At 43.6% G+C, this 16,373-nt stretch overlaps 1 protein-coding gene across 1 annotated transcript in view; it reads right to left on the bottom strand.

Moving 5' to 3' along the window:
- Positions 1–3,155: 3,155 nt before the first annotated feature.
- prss12 (serine protease 12) overlaps positions 3,156–16,373 on the bottom strand; it is a 36,880-nt gene continuing 23,662 nt past the window's right edge. Inside the window, exons 10-13 of the mRNA XM_056280499.1 lie at positions 16,175–16,253; positions 14,945–15,067; positions 10,293–10,588; positions 3,156–3,484 (exon numbers count right to left, since the gene is read on the bottom strand). Of these exons, the coding sequence (XP_056136474.1) occupies positions 3,156–3,484; positions 10,293–10,588; positions 14,945–15,067; positions 16,175–16,253 (827 nt within the window). The remainder of the gene's footprint in view (positions 3,485–10,292; positions 10,589–14,944; positions 15,068–16,174; positions 16,254–16,373) is intronic.

The following is a 16,373-nucleotide window of genomic DNA, read 5'->3' as shown; positions in this document are numbered from 1 at the left end:
TGTATCCTGTCTCTACCTTATGCGTGACCTACAGAAAGTACTGTTTCAAGGGTGCTAAAAGGTGTTTCAACAAAGAAAGCATAAGAATGCAGAGTAACACAAAGCCAGTGAAGATAAAATGACATGAGAGTTATCGCAGTTGCTTCAATAGTTGTTTAATGAAGAAAGAAAAAAAAGGTTTTGAACATAAACTCTGCACTCCTGTTGCAAAGTCGGGGCAAGAATCCACTGAATGATACAAGAGAAGCCGAACTGAGATTTAAGTTTTATTTTCATGTTATGTCAAAGAGGGAGGTATAACCAACATAAGATTAGACGCTTTAATGCTACAAGAATATGCTACAAAAATAAAAATGAAGAAGCCAAGAATGACCAGCCCACTCCCCGTCTGTGTCCACACCCTGGCAGCCCCAGTACACACCCACAAACCTATAACCACAATACACAGGTTTAATGTAGCATCCATTTACATTTGTTAACAAACTGATGAGTTTGCCCATAAGTAATTAGTATTAACCATTGGCAAAAACAAATTAAGTTACGTTTCTTAATAAGTGCAATGGCAACACAATTTTCACTCAGACAGCATCACGTGACAGCGAGCTGCCATGACGGAAAGTGCTTTTGGGAAATAGTTTCTGATGTGACAGTTTGACCACTAGATGGCGGTACATCGTCAAACAGGACAACTAGTAAAGCAAAAAGGAAACGTAAGGTTGATATCAATTAGTAAGAGTATAAATAGTCCTCTATAAAGATGTGCCCTCTGAAAGGAGAGAAATGACCACCTACAGCTTCTAACAATGCAATGAACACGCCTTTGGTGGTTTTGAAGCGCATGTAAATACGCACGAGAAAAGGAAAAGCTGAGGTGAGGTGAACATTAAAAGTGTGTATACTTTTGCTCAGTTTGAAGGTAGCTTCTCATGATGAGAGTCTCCCAGTCACGGCTTTCGGCTGAATGTTAGGTCAACACTTATCTTGTAAACAAACGACACAGAAAATTGCAGTCATTCTTTCAGAGACTGTTTTGACATGCCTCTGCGTTGTGCTGGTGTGTTTACATAGACGTGGTCTGACCCATTTTCTTCGTTGTTAGACAGACAGAGAGCTGAACGAGTTTCGTCTGCCTTCAGTATGTTTGGTAGTCACCCCAGCACACATGTGCGAGCGCGAGCACGCACACACGTGTCCACAACATCCAACAGCAACATAACTGAAAGGTGGGAGACTGACTAAAGACTTACGTTATTGGCTCACTACACACAGCACAGACTCCAACAGAAGAACATATTCTTGTAGCGTGTGATATGTATCGTGCAAGTCAAAAAAGTGATTTATAAATTGTATATCATAAATACAATATTTGGCATTCTGGGCCATGATTACCCCACCACAAATACATTTTCAAGTAACAGCACAACAATGAACCTATTTGGACTGTTTTTTGTTTTGTTTTTTTTAGCTAAATCTTAGTTTTAGCTTGACAACATACTGGGAGGGAGTTTGATGTTGATTATAGTATTCAAGTGTGTTAAAACTTACTCCCTTTCATGTCCAGTACTGACAAATCACGACAAACAAGCATACTTGGTCAAAATAATATTACAACGGAAAATAGGAGAACGATACAGTTAAACATACAGTTGTGCTCTTGAGAAACACTATACATGCAGTCCCCTTGCTTTCTTAATTGTAAATCTGAGACACAGTTGTGAGAAAGACAAACAATGGAAAAGTTTAAATCAAAAATGCCTGACACCAAGAAGAACAGAGAAGAACAAACCGCTTTTCTTTCACAATGCAAAGCGGTTCACAGAAAAGCAGATTTTTTTTCACATGAAGATATCGTACATGAGAATGCTACACAAGGTCAGAAGACATCAGATGAATGATATGACTCAATACCTCTCACAAAAGCACTGTATATACAGTAAGTACCATAACAGGGTTACCATTTAGTGCAAGTCTATCAATTTACACCATCTGATCACTTTAGGTGATTGGACTCAATATTTGCAGTTGTGTGCAGGATCAATAACATACAATTTTTTTTTATGTACATACAATATTTGTGTGTGCATCAATATGTGTGAATCTCTGTTTGTGTGTGTTTGTGTGTATTTCCTGGTCCCTTTTCAACCTTTTATACTTTTTTCATCAGCCTGAAGTCTGTTCTACTTTCATTTATATATTCATTTTATATTGTGTCATTTAATTATGACACAATATAAATTATCCCAACAAAGGCAAGGACGATGAACAAAAGTCATTACGTTAGTATTTGAAAATGACATATTTCAGCACAAAAATGCACCGTAACTTGAAACCCATCAACGGTGTGAAGCTACAGCACACTTACAAAACAGACAAAGGGTTTAATACTGTCAAAAATTCTCACTACCCATGACAGTAATTAGAATATCACGAGTGCTAATTAATAACTTAGAGGAAATCATTAATCATTTACCAATAATAAACAAACAAACAAACAAACAAAGCATCACTGTGTTGGTCACCTCCTTTGAAACTCTGGTCATAGCTTCTGTGACTGTCGAATCATATCATTAAGCCTGATGTCAATCAGACTGAAATACTGTTCTGTGAGAGGTCTCCTTGATGAGTCAAATCAGTCTCAAGTGGGGGCATCCAGGTAGCTTAGCGGTCTATTCTGGTGCCTACCAACACGAGGATCACTGGTTCAAATCCCTGTGTTACCTCCGGCTTGATCGGGCGCCCCTACAGACACAATCAGCCGTGTCTGCGGGTGGGAAGCCGGATGTGGGTATGTGTCCTAGTCGCTGCACTAGCGCCTCCTCTGGTCAGTTGGGGCGCCTGTTCAGGAGGAAGGGGGAACTACAGGGGGGAATAGCGTGATCATCCCACGTGCTACGTCTCCCTGGTGATACTCCTCACTGTCTGGTAAAAAAAAAGCAGCTGGTGACTCCACATGTATCGAAGGAGGCATGTGGTAGTCTGCAGCCCTCGCCAGATCGGCAGAGGGGGTGGAGCAGCGACCAGGATGGCTTGAAAGAGTGGGGTAATTGGTGGGATACAATTGACAACTGGGGAGAAAAAGGGGAAAAAAATAAATAAAAATCAGTCTCAAGTGTTGTTTTCTGAGTGAACCCTTCATTTATGAAGTTAATTGCCTTTCACCATTTCTCCTTAGTCTCATCATGTTCGATCACCTTCCGTATCCACGAGCTGAAGATGGAGACTTTTGTATATACGCCGGGCGACTGCTGTGTCCGACACGCGTGACCCCAGGATGTGACCCCGTACACCACCCAACCCCCGCCCGGGCGTTCACAAACCAGTGGCCCCCCGCTGTCGCCACGGCAGCTGTCAACACGCTGATCCAATTGGACACTACCTGCGCAGAGCATGCGGCTCGTGAAGGCTCCATGGTAACGCTGTTGGCAGTGGCGACGGGGAAGTAAGGAGAGGAAGGCCTGCTGAAGGGTCTTGGAGTATGAACGACCTGAGAGAGTAAGAAAGGGGATGTAAATCTGGATGGATTTAGATGCAAATAGTGTATGAAAAGACTTTTAAAATTGCAAGTTAAGGTGACTGACTCACTAATTTACACAGGACTCAGCGAAACTGCCTTGTTCATGGTTTCCAATAGCGAATGGGAGGCTGTATCATATCATTAAGAGTGTTCTCGTCACACACCCTCAAAAACCCATGAGCCAACCTCTCTGTCTTTCTCTATTGCTTCTGTCTCTTTCCATCACCATCTGTCATGCATGACTCTACTGGGAGATTAGGCTAGTATGCATGTGTTAAATCTTGTGTGTGTGTGTGCGTGTGTGTGTGTGTGTCTGTGTGTGTCTGTGTGCGCGCGCGCACGCACGCGTGTGTACACATGTGCATGGGGATGTGTGTTGTGTCAGAATGGCAGTCAGCCAATATGTCCAAACAGCTGTGCAATGCAGACAAGTCATTAGCCCTCAGGTTGCCTCGAAATCATGCCCCCTGAATATGTAAACTCAAACCATGAACTATGGAGGACACATAAATTCATATGCATGCCCTAACAGTAATCAGTAATTTATGCACATGGCCTAGCGGTAAAGAAAAAAAATACAGTTGTGAATTATCATAATCTACATATGGATGTGTTTTGTGCCATACCTTCATACCTCCTCTGAGTGACTGTTTCAAAATTGCTGCGGTTAATAAATGTGAAGATGTGAGTCGTTTATGATACTCACCATCTGTGCGCATGCATTTTTCATTTTAATTCCTTAATAATATTAGTTATTGTCACCATTAGTTTAGAGCATTATCAATTGCATGAAGCCTTCCATAGCTTATAATGCAAGATTATGTCAAAACAACACACTCTTATCTATACTTATGAAACACCCTACAACATACTTTTGGAAAGGTCATATACATATTGAAACATTCTCATTCATACCATTGAAGTGTGTGTGCACCCCTGAACTTTTGAGATATTCTTCTTGCACAGATAATTTAAAAACTACAACTCACGTATGACTACTGACCATACTCCAGTAGGTTTTCAGGAATCAGGGACACTTTGTCATTTTATTTCATGTACTTGCCTATATGAAATGGAACTAAATATTTTTCTCCACGGTAGTGCAACACAAAGACAAAAACACATATCCAAAAACTACAAGAACACATGTATCAAACTAGAATACATATATCCAAACTAAGAATATATATATCCAAACTAAGAACACATTTAACCAAACTAAGAACACATTTAACCAAACTAAGAACACATTTAACCAAACTAAGAATACATATCCAAACTAAGAACACATTTTCACAGGTGCTCATCCAGGCTCTGGTCATCTCCCGGCTGGACTACGGCAATTCCCTCCTTGCTGGCGCCCCGCCGTCAGCCATCAGACCTCTGGAGCTTGTTCAGAAAGCTGCAGCTCGTCTGGTGTTCAACCGCCCTAAGTTCTCCCACACAACTCCCCTTCTAATGTCCCTACACTGGCTCCCAGTAGCTGCTCGCATCCAGTTTAAGACTCTGGCGCTAGCCTACAGGGCAGTGAAAGGAACAGCTCCTTCCTATCTCCAGGCCATGGTCAAGCCCTACACCCCTGCCTGACCACTTTGCTCTGTTGCTTCGGGACGCCTGGTTGCCCCGTCGCTCAGAGGCCCTTGCCGCCGATCGACCTGGTCACGGCTCTTTTCTGTCCTGGCCCCACAGTGGTGGAATGAACTCCCCACTGATGTCAGGACAGCGGAGTCGCTGCCCATCTTTCGGCGCAGGTTGAAAACTCACCTCTTCAAGTACTACTACCCCGTTACTTGTTCTTAGCACTTATTGTATTCACTCATTAAAAAAAAAAACTCTTTCTTGCGCTTTTACTTTAGTATTGGTTTTGCTCTTAGATGCTTGTTTAGAGAGAAGATGCACTTATGACCTCTGATGACTAGTAGTTCTCCGGATTTCCTACGTTAAATGCACTTATTGTAAGTCACTTTGGATAAAACCGTCGGCTAAATGACTGTAATGTAGTGTAATGTAATTTAACTAAACTAAGAACACATTTAACCAAACTAAGAACACATATATCCCAACTAAGCAATGATGGTGTCTTTAAATTTGAAATCATGCTTGCACATTTGTAGACTGGAGCTCTTGGTCCATTTTACAAAGAGTTCTAAGTATGCAGACACTCATTTTCATGTTACTTTGAAAAAAAAATCATTTTGGGTGCAAAGTTAGATACCTTCCCACGTCGAGTCTTTGCAAAATTCTCTTTGAGATAATAATGGTCATCTGTGCCCATTCCCAAAATTGATAATAAATGGATTTTGACCCACTCCAAATTAGTTTGGTTCAGACTGGAAATGATGAAAATACCATCTACAAGTGAGAGTTTCGACTGCTTGAAAAAAATCAACGCCATCAGTTCAGAGACACAGACTCAAAAGGAGCCTGGAAAAATGGCCCTATTTAAAAGGACTTTGAACACACACGCAACGATGATTGCTTCGTTGCTCTGCAATTCCTTTTAAACACCATACACTGGACACAGTTCACAATCAATTTGCAGGTGAACTCCTTTTTAAAAGGATCTTAATGGAAAGTGGTGTTCGCTTTCTTGCGTGGATCATTAATCTACAGCTTGTGGGCAACTGTCCTCTGTTGTTCAGCGCTCCCTCTACATTGTGGATCTTTCTGACTGATCAAACGCAGATCTTCTGCTTGTTATTGCAAAACTCTTGCATCATTAAATGCAGACTAATCTTAGATTTTGAAAGGACTGTCTAGTACCAAAAAACATGGCAACTCTATTATCCATCCATCTATTATCCAAACCACTTAACCTACTCAGGGCCGAGGGGATGCTCGAGCCTATCCCAGCAGTCATTGGGCGGCAGGCGGGGAGTCACCCTGGACAGGCCGCCAGTCCATCACAGGGCCCCCCACACACACACACACACCCACACACACACGTTCACACCTAGGGACAATTCAGGACGGCCAGTTCACTTAGCCTACATGTCTTTAGACAGTGGGAGGAAACCGGAGCACCCAGAGGAAACCCACGCAGACACGGGGAGAACGTGCAAACACCCCACAGAGGACGACCTGGGATGACCCCCAAGACTACCCCGGGGCTCAAACCCAGGACCTTCTTGCTGTGAGGTGACCACACTAACCACTGTGCCACCATGCCACCTGCACCTGTATTATGACAGGCTGAATGTTGGCTCTGTTAAAGCTATCCTCTCTGTCCGCTGACCAGGGGGGTCAATCTGGCATACAGTACAATTGAGCAGTATGGATTTGTCCATGCTTTCCTCAGGCTATTCATCAATCTCTCCATGTGCTCTCTCTCTGTCTGTGATGAGTATGATGTGTGGTGTGATTTGGATGTGCCTGCTGTGTATATGAAGGCTGCAGTCTTTTCCCAGGACACTGTCAGTTGGTGATATTTCCTGGGACAATCCTGCTCTGCCACAATGTTTTGAGAGGATGAAAAGGAAAGCTGCTTTATTTGACATTGTGTTCTTACAACGAATTGTATTCTTACAATGAAATTTGTTCTCTGCATTTAACCCATCCTATTGCATAGGAGTAGTGGGCAGCTGCACCGCCTGGGGACCAACTCCAGTTCTTTCCATTGCCTTGGTCAGGGGCACAGACAGGCGTATTAACCCTAACAGGCATGTCTTTTTGATGATGGGAGGAAACCGGAGCACCTGGAGGAAACCCATGCAGACATGGGAAGAACATGCAAACTCAACACAGAAAGGACCTGGGACGGCCTGGGGTTCGAACCCAGGACCCTCTTGCTGTGAGGAAACAGTGCCAACCACTCGGCCACTGTGCCACAAATAAATGATGCTCCTCATGCTTCAGCAACTTGACTTCACTTCATATATCATTGTTCCATTGAAACAAAGGCTTGGCTTTTAGGCATCAAAATTACAAAGATTTGAATAAAATAAAACGTTTTTTTAAAAGAAAAACAGAAATTTATATTTTTAGATAATCTATTCTAACAATGTAATCTTTTAAATCAGCTTCTTTAGCCTACAGCAAAGAGCAACTCAATTGTTCCTGTACCTTTCTCTGACACACAAACATTGAATGGTAAACTGGCCACAACTTTCCAGCTGGTAGGACATAAGTTGAGAGACTAATTACGACAACTGTCACAGATTCTAATTTCAGCAAACCAAAAATTCCTCTGGACTCATTTCTGCCTCTGAAGCTGAGCCAGACTCAAGGTACACATAAAATGTGCACCAGCCTTCAAATTTATCTGGACATTTTTCGACAAAAACACCTTTACATCGCCCACGCAGAGCCTCCGTTTCAGTGAGCAATTCGGCGAGACAGAGAGGCCTAGTGTCAGCAGTAGTGAATGGTGGAGAGTTAGATTTCTGCCTCAGTCAGGCGGCACCTTCATCAGCCCGATGCTGCCTGGCATGCCTGCACTGACAAAATAAAGACAGCGGTAGCTGTGGCAGCACCACAACCACCTACGTGTCTGGCAGCCTACAGCCTCTCTTTCTGCTGTGCAGGTGAATTGATGAGGCTGTTGGATAGACTATGAATTAAAATATGGCTCGACTGAGATTCCCTCTGGGTCATTCTGATGTTCTGCTACCTGCCACTGCTAAAACAGTGGCTGCCTCATTTTTGCTCGCAGATCGGCGACATTTGAGAATAAGCCAACTGAATGTTCATTTCTCATTGAAGACTTTCATATTTCATGAAAAATATTTTACCAAGCAATAGCAATAGTTTTAATTTCAAGTAAAATGCTCACATGGCTCAAGAGGTCTCCCCAACCCAACGGTAAAATCCACATAGCAGAGCAGTTTTTTTTGTTTCTTTTTTTAAGTTTTGCTCAATAGTGTATGAGAGGGTGTTTTAGTAGTGTGTGAGGTTTCTATGATGTGTGAATATTAAATAAACTTATATAGTATGTGAGCCTATGAGAGAGGTCAAAGCTGCATACATGAATAGTTGAGTGTGAAATGCCTTCTATGGGATGCCACATAACATAGAGTGCATGCATAGGTGGTGCTAGGGCATCAGGTATGGGGAAGCTAAATTTACTAGAATTTTCACAAGACAAAATTAACTTAACCCAACAGCTAGACTGGCACTTACAAATAAGAAAGTCCTCATCTTGCTAAAATACAACTCCATGAACCTTATTCAACTGTGAGCATTTGACTAAAAATTACAATCAAATTCCCTGTTATATCTATATGTTATTATCCCTGGTGTGATCAAAGTAAGATGGTGCAGCAGGATAATTCCATTCATTCTTCACATTATTCATTTATCCTGAGGTCAATTTGCCTTTACCAGTCAGAGGTGTCTGTTTTGTTATTGTTTAAGAGGATCAGAGTCACACATCTCAGAGTAAAAAGTGTGTCTGCATGTGCCTATAAGCTGTGGCTGGTAGACAGAGGATCTCAAACCTGTATTTATTATAACCTTTTTTCCCATGGTGCCGCAAAACCGCCGCCATGGGCTATGGGTCGCAAATTGTGGTCACTCACTCACTCACTCACTCACTCACTCACTCACTCACTCACTCACTCACTCACTCACTCACTCACTCACTCACTCACTCTTTCACTCTCACTCACTCGCTTTCTCATTCACTCACTCTCTCACTCACTCTCGCTCACTCACTCACTCTCATTCAATCAAGCATTGCCCCACAGGGATTAATAAAGTATCTCAAATCAAAATCAAATCAATCACTCACCCACTCACTCACTAATTCACTAACTTGCTCACTCACGGATGACCTGAGAGGGATGTTTAGTAGGACATGCTTGCAACTCGCATCAGGTGCGCCGTGAGTAATAATCATAGCTTTTTCCACCTCAACGACTAAGGTATTACAAGTATCTAGCAGTACACCAGATTGCATCAGATACGAAACAAAACAAACATGAAATGAACAGCTATGAGAGTGTAAGTGTGTATTATTGTACGCTAAGATAGTCTACCTTGGTTGGTATTGAAATAGAATGAGCAATAATAAAATTCATAACAAAAATTTTAAAACATTGTGAATTTTGAAAAAGACGACATGACAATCTTATGGGACATGCCAGTACAGACAGAATGTGAGATAAAGGCCAACTGACCAGACATCGTCATCAAGAACAAAAAAGAAAAAAGCTGCCTACTCATCGACATGTCCATCCCGACTGAAAGGAGCACCTCAGTAAAAGTAACTGAAGAACTGTCGAAATATAAAGACCTTGAAATCGAGACTGAACGAATGTGGGGAATGAAAACCACAACAATACCAGTAGTGATAGGAGCCCTGAGTCTTGTAATAAAAGGGATGGAGAAATACACCCAATGGATCGCGGTCAACATCGGAATACAAGAACTACAGAAGATTGCACTACTTGCAACATCTCATATCCTAAGAAAGGCACTATCCATCAAATAAGACTTCTACCTCATTCTAACCCTCGGCCCAAAGAATGGGCCCGGTTATTATGCTGTATTATGGCATGAAGTTAAAGGAAATTTGTATTATAATAATAATAATAATAACAACAACAATAATATCCCTGCTTCTGGAACTCCATCCTGCGTCTTTCCCTGATATAAGTTGGGTTAGTAGTAGTGAGTTTTAATGTTTGACAGTAGTTACTGCCCCAAAAAAAATCATGATTTTGTTGAAGGTTCCTTTTTTTTCAGAGATATTTTGGGGGAAGCTAAACTTCTAGCCTCCTAACAGTGCTGGCTATGAGTGCACACATACGTAAACACATCCACACACACACATCCTTACCTGTGTCGCCCCAGCCAGTGATGTGACAGTTGCTGGCCTGTTTGAGCACTCTTTCTTTCCTCAGAGGCAGACAGGCGGGAAGAACATGGCGGCTGAATGACACACATTCTCCCCGCTTCTGGCCAATTGCCCCCGGTGCCAGACGAACTAAGGCCAGGTCAAAATCATTGCTATGGGTGAGGTAGCTCGGATGGAGGACAATTTGTTCGATGCCATACTCCTCTTCATGTTCCTCAGGGACCAGGGAGTGATAGTCACCCACCCGAACTTTATACTGCTTAGTGCTGTTGCCATACCTGGATGGAAGACAAAGGGAAGAATGAAAGAGTGGCCTTTAGACAAAAAGGGACACACAGGTATTGTGTGGTATGTATGTACGGCTACATACTACGGCTAAAACATAGTCGTGACTCTGAGGAAGATTACAATGGAAATTAAGTGTGTGTGATGTTAGTCTGAGCACTTCGCAGTCATGCCTGTGGCATTTTAAATGCTCGAACAAACACAGTCCCAGTCATCAACAGCTAATTAATCAACTATAAAACAGTTATCAATCATCCCTCTCTCTTTCCTCCTTCCAGCCCCACTTTCATATCTTAGAGGCTTTACTTCTCAGGTCATGACAACACATGACTGTCTTGACTGTGTGGTTGCAGTGCCTATACTGAGATCCGAAGGAGTTGAATCAAGTGCAACTGGACTTGGTATATATCCGTGAAGACGTTTCGCCTCTCATCCAAGCGGCTTCCTCAGTTCGTGCCTTTCTGACTAGACCAAGCTAGTCTGACTGGCTAGTGATGAGACTCAGAATTTATCCTCTTTGGAGTCGTTGTCAGAGCTATAGATGTACATGGCTCTTTGTGTTCCGATGTTTAGATGTTTACCAACAGAGCCATAGATAGTTAGCGACGGGCGTTGCTTAACATCTAAACATCGGAACACAAAGAGCCATGGACATCAATAGCTCTGACAACGACTCCAAAGAGGATAAATTCTGAGTCTCATCACCAGCCAGTCAGACTAGCTTGGTCTAGTCAGAAAGGCACGAACTGAAGAAGCCTCTTGGATGAGAGGCGAAACGTCTTCACGGATATATACCAAGTCCAGTTGCACTTGATTCAACTCCTTTGGATAACCATGACCTGGATGAATGAGAATATTCACAGATATACTGAGATCATTTCATATATTTTACACACACAAAGGTACAGAATTTGGAAAGAATAACAAACAATGCCAATAACACAGTGTCAAAATGAGTTGTATTGTTGTAATAATTATCTGTTATCATGTGTCAATTTAAATGTGTCTGGCTCAAATAGAAGTGGAGTGGAGCAAGGCCAAGACAGAGCGAGAGAGAGAGAGAGAGAGAGAGAGAGAGAGAGAGAGAGAGAGAGAGAGAGAGAGAGAGAGAGAGAGAGGGGAGGAAGAGAAGATGAAGAAGGAGGGAGAGGGTGGGAAGGAGAGAGGAGAGAAAGAGAGAGGCCTTTTGGTTGAGCCAAGCCATCGTGTCTGGTTACAACCAAAAGGGTGTTTCCGGAAAGCGATTCCCGACTTGGAAAAGCTGCTGATTTCCTGGAGGGTGGGAGACACACGAAGACGCTGCTGACCAACCAATCATATGCACACACACTCTCACACATTCACACACTCACACATGCGCGTGCGCGCACACACACACACACACACACACACACACACACACACACACACACACACACACACACACATTCACACACTGGCACACACACACACACACACAAACACGGACACACTGGCACACAATCGCATGCACACGCACACACACACATTCACAGATTCACACAATTGCATGCACACACACACAAACAGAATCACACGTACACAAACACACATTCACACAATTGCAAGCATGCACACACACTCTCACACATTCACACACTTGCACACACACATTCACACACACAAACACACACACAAACACACACACACATCTCCTACTCACTCACTCTGGGCAGCAATGATTATGTGAAATGTTGACAGAGCAAAGTGGATCAAAGACAAACATGTGTGACCCAGAGACTGAAGGCATTAGCTCACGATTAGAATAGATCTTGACTGTGATTATCCAAATTGACTTTCACACATTGTTGTTGCTAAAAGCAGTTGAAAACTTGCCGGAGTGTTATATTACAGTTGGCAACCAACCACCTGCCCCCCAACTCCTACCCCACCTGGGCTGTACAGCCACTTGGTATAAATAGGATTAATAGGTTGTCTGTAACAGCTGAGCCAGGGTTGAGAACTATGCATTTTACTAATGGTTTGGTTAGGGATGAGATAATATGGTAGTAGATTAGGCCGGGTCGTCAGGTCTTTAGGGTTACAGATAAAATGTGTGTGTTTGTGTGTAAATATTTCACAGTTGGGCCGAGCGGAATAACCCGCCGTTCTTGCAACTCGCTCGTCATGTGGCTGGGAGGTTCATATCCCAAACTCGCCGTAACCGGTCACGGTCAGAGCGTTCACGGGGTAAGGCATTCATTAGGCCACCATTACCCGAGGCATAGTGGGTGTAGATCAGTGTAGTGTTCGGGGACACGAGAGAGTTCAGCCGACACGAGTTTCAAGGAACCTGGTGTTACGACTATCTCTCCTTCCTGTGGAAACGTGAGCCAAGGGAGTTATTCAACAAGAGTTCCGGCCATATGCCATTGGGTTAATCGGGTGGGATAAGGGGGAAAAACTAGAAATAAATTTATAAAAAAAAATATATATATTTCGCATTCTATTTTTCAACCCTTTTTGAATGATAGGCTTTGAATCATACAACTTCCGTTTGACAGGCAACAAAAACTAGTTGAGCCTAGCACAATCCGCTATTACATATCAGGAGACTTCTCTGCTTCTTTGATACCAAACTTCTACAAAATTCTGAAAATATATTTCTATTTCGGGGTGTCCGGGTAGCCTAGCGGTCTATTCTGTTGCCTAGCAACATGGGGATCGCCAGTTCGAAACCCCTTGTTACCTCCAGCTTGGTCAGGCATTTCTACAGACATTATTGTGACTTGCCAGGTACAATTGGGGAGAAAGGGGGGAGTGTGTGTGTGTATATATATATTTCTTTTTTTCCCCTTCAATTTTTATATACTTTTAAATTTGAAAGTGTATGCATAGCAGTGGATGTGTGTCATTTCAGAGAAGAGAATGGCATTTCAACAATGCACTTCAGGGCTTTCTTCAGCAGTACAGTACAACAGTAGGAGGGCTAGCACTGAATATTTTACAACCTGACATTGGGGAGGATTCTGAAATTTATCTCTCCACTGTGGAAATACCATTACTGTTGACAGGTTAAACTAATGAACATTTACCGGTCCGACACCTGAGATTGTGTGTGTGTGTGTGTGTGTGTGTGGGTGCATTTGTGCATGTCTGTGTGTGAATGCATAGTCTTTATTCAAGTGCTATTGGCAGAAATGTGTGTGTGTGTGTGTGTGTGTGTGTGTGTGTGTGTGTGTGTGTGTGTGTGTGTGTGTGTGTGTGTAATGTGATCTATACACAGGACTTTAAATGGCTTATTTTTAATGCAAACCTTGAAACACCAGGTAACAAAACCCATATACGTATATATTCATCATACATGTAAACCACATAGTTGTTGGTCTTACAATCATTGGCTTTTCTTAAACCCCTGTCACCACCCCCCAACACACATCTCCATCTCGGATTTCTGACATATTCCTGTCTTCAACACAGTTTATATGGGGTGAAGAATGTGGGTTTAGCGGCGCCACAATGGCAGCGCCTGCGGACAGAAGTAGACGGCTGAGATTAAACAGTTGTGGCTGTCTGCTGTTCACACACCACCTGCACAGTGATCACAGCCAAGCCTGCAATTACTGCTGACATTATTGACGTTACCTGGCCAATATCAGCATGATGAGTGAGAGTTTTGTGGCTGTTGGGGGAGGGGGGAGGATGCATTTAATGAGGTTTCAGGTACAGAAAGGATTATTGGTGCTCTGTGCTAAAGCTTTTCATTCTTAAGTGGGAACATGTCACTTGCACATCATACACATGTTCATCTTACAATTTAAAAGCGGGGCATAAAATGTGATGCAAAAGCAAAAAAAAACAAAAAACCCACATATGCACAGGTGTAAAAGCTTAATGTCGGGGTGTCCGGGTAGCGTAGCGGTCTATTCCATTGCCTACCAACACGGGGATCACCAGTTCAAATCCCCGTGCTACCTCTGGCTTGGTCGGGCGTCCCTACAGACACAATTGGCCATTTCTGCGGGTGGGAAGCAAGATGTGGGTATGTGTCCTGGTCGCTGCACTAGCGGCTCCTCTGGTCGGTCGGGGTGCCTGTTCATGGGGGAGGGGGAACTGGGGGGAATAGCGTGATCCTCCCACACGCTACGTCCCCCTGGCGAAATTCCTCACTGTCAGGTGAAAGGAAGCAGCTGGAGACTCCATATGTATCGGAGGAGGCATGTGGTCGTCTGCAGCCCTCCCCGGATCGGCAGAGGGGGTGGAGCAGCGACCAGGATGGCTCGGAAGAGTGGGGTAATTAGCCAAATACAATTGGGGAAAGAAAGGGGGACACCCCTCCCCCCCAAAAAAAAGCTTAGCGTAAAGCAGTCAGATTTTTCTGCATGTCATACCTTTTGAAACAATGTGCAGAAGTGAGGACCCAGCAGGTATGGATGAGTGTGGCTCCACACACCAACCGTCCGTCTCCACGAGAGCCCCGCAAACGAATGGCAGCTTGCCAGGGCCAACCTCCCCTACGTCAACGAACCAAAAATAAGACAAACACATCCACAAATTCAAACACAGAATGCAAACCGTATACACAACAGCGTGTAAACAGTCCAGGCAAGAAAGATGGCATCCGGAGAAGACATAAACATACACAGCCACAGGGATGGGTTCTGTTCTCTATCTGGTGCTCAAGACATAGCATATATGGCAGTGTTGAAAACTAGTAATAACTGCTAATGTTAAAGTCATTTTGCTATACAAGGAGGAAACATGCTGTCATCTGAAGGACACACACCAATCACACATGTACAAAACCCCAAGCACAAATTAATAAGGATGATATAAAATAAAGAACAAAGAGTGTAGATCCCCCCCCCTTTGTCTCCCCAATTGTATCTGTCCAATTACCCCACTCTTCTGAGCCATCCTGGTCGCTGCTCCACCCCCTCTGCCAATGCGATGAGGGCTGCAGACTACCGCGTCTCCTCCGATACAACTTCTTTTCACCTGACAGTGAGGAGTTTCATCAGGGGGACATAGCGCATGGGAGGATCACACTATTCACCCCAGTCCCCCCCCCTCGAACAGGCACCCTGACTGACCAGAGGAGGCACTAGTGCAGCGACCAGGACACATACCCACATCCGGCTTCCCTCCCGCAGACACAGCCAATTGTGTCTGTAGGGACACCCAACCAAGCCGGAGGTAACACGGGGATTCGAACTGGGAATCCCTGTGATGGTAGGCAATGGAATAGACTCCCAAGCTACCTGGATGTCACAATGAGTGTAGATTTTATCATACAAATAACCACATTGACCTCTTTCACCCTCACATTTTTCCCCTTCCTCATTTTTTCTCATTCCTGAGAAAAACCCAAGTCTGTCTGCCTGTACTGGCAGAGTATTACTTTTTCTCTCTATATAAATTATTTAAGATGATAGTGAACTCTCAAATCCATGCAGACACATATGCTGGAACTTATACTGCTTCCCAAAATGTTGGTGCCAGAGACTATTTTTCAGTTGTTCTCTGATTTACCGATGTGACTCATCTGTGCATTCTTGTTTTTCCTTCATCCTCCCTCTACAAGTCATTCCTTCTCCCTCCGCAGCCCCTTCTACCCCTACCTCCGTGAGTTCTCCCCTCCAATGATTCTGCGCTGGCGAGTGTGTAGGAGCCGCACACCGCAAACCGAGTCCACAGGATCTGACGGAGACGAGAGAGAGCCGGTGATGTGTCTGTGTGTGTGAGAGTCTGTGTTGCGGGGGAGGTCGCTGATAGCAAAACCATACGTTTTGGCTCATATTTAGGTATCACTACATGATC

This window comes from Lampris incognitus, chromosome 5, assembly GCF_029633865.1.
Source record: "Lampris incognitus isolate fLamInc1 chromosome 5, fLamInc1.hap2, whole genome shotgun sequence".
Lineage (NCBI taxonomy): Eukaryota > Metazoa > Chordata > Actinopteri > Lampriformes > Lampridae > Lampris > Lampris incognitus.
Note: the sequence above shows the minus strand (reverse complement) of the source record. Positions and strands in the feature narration are given on the sequence as shown.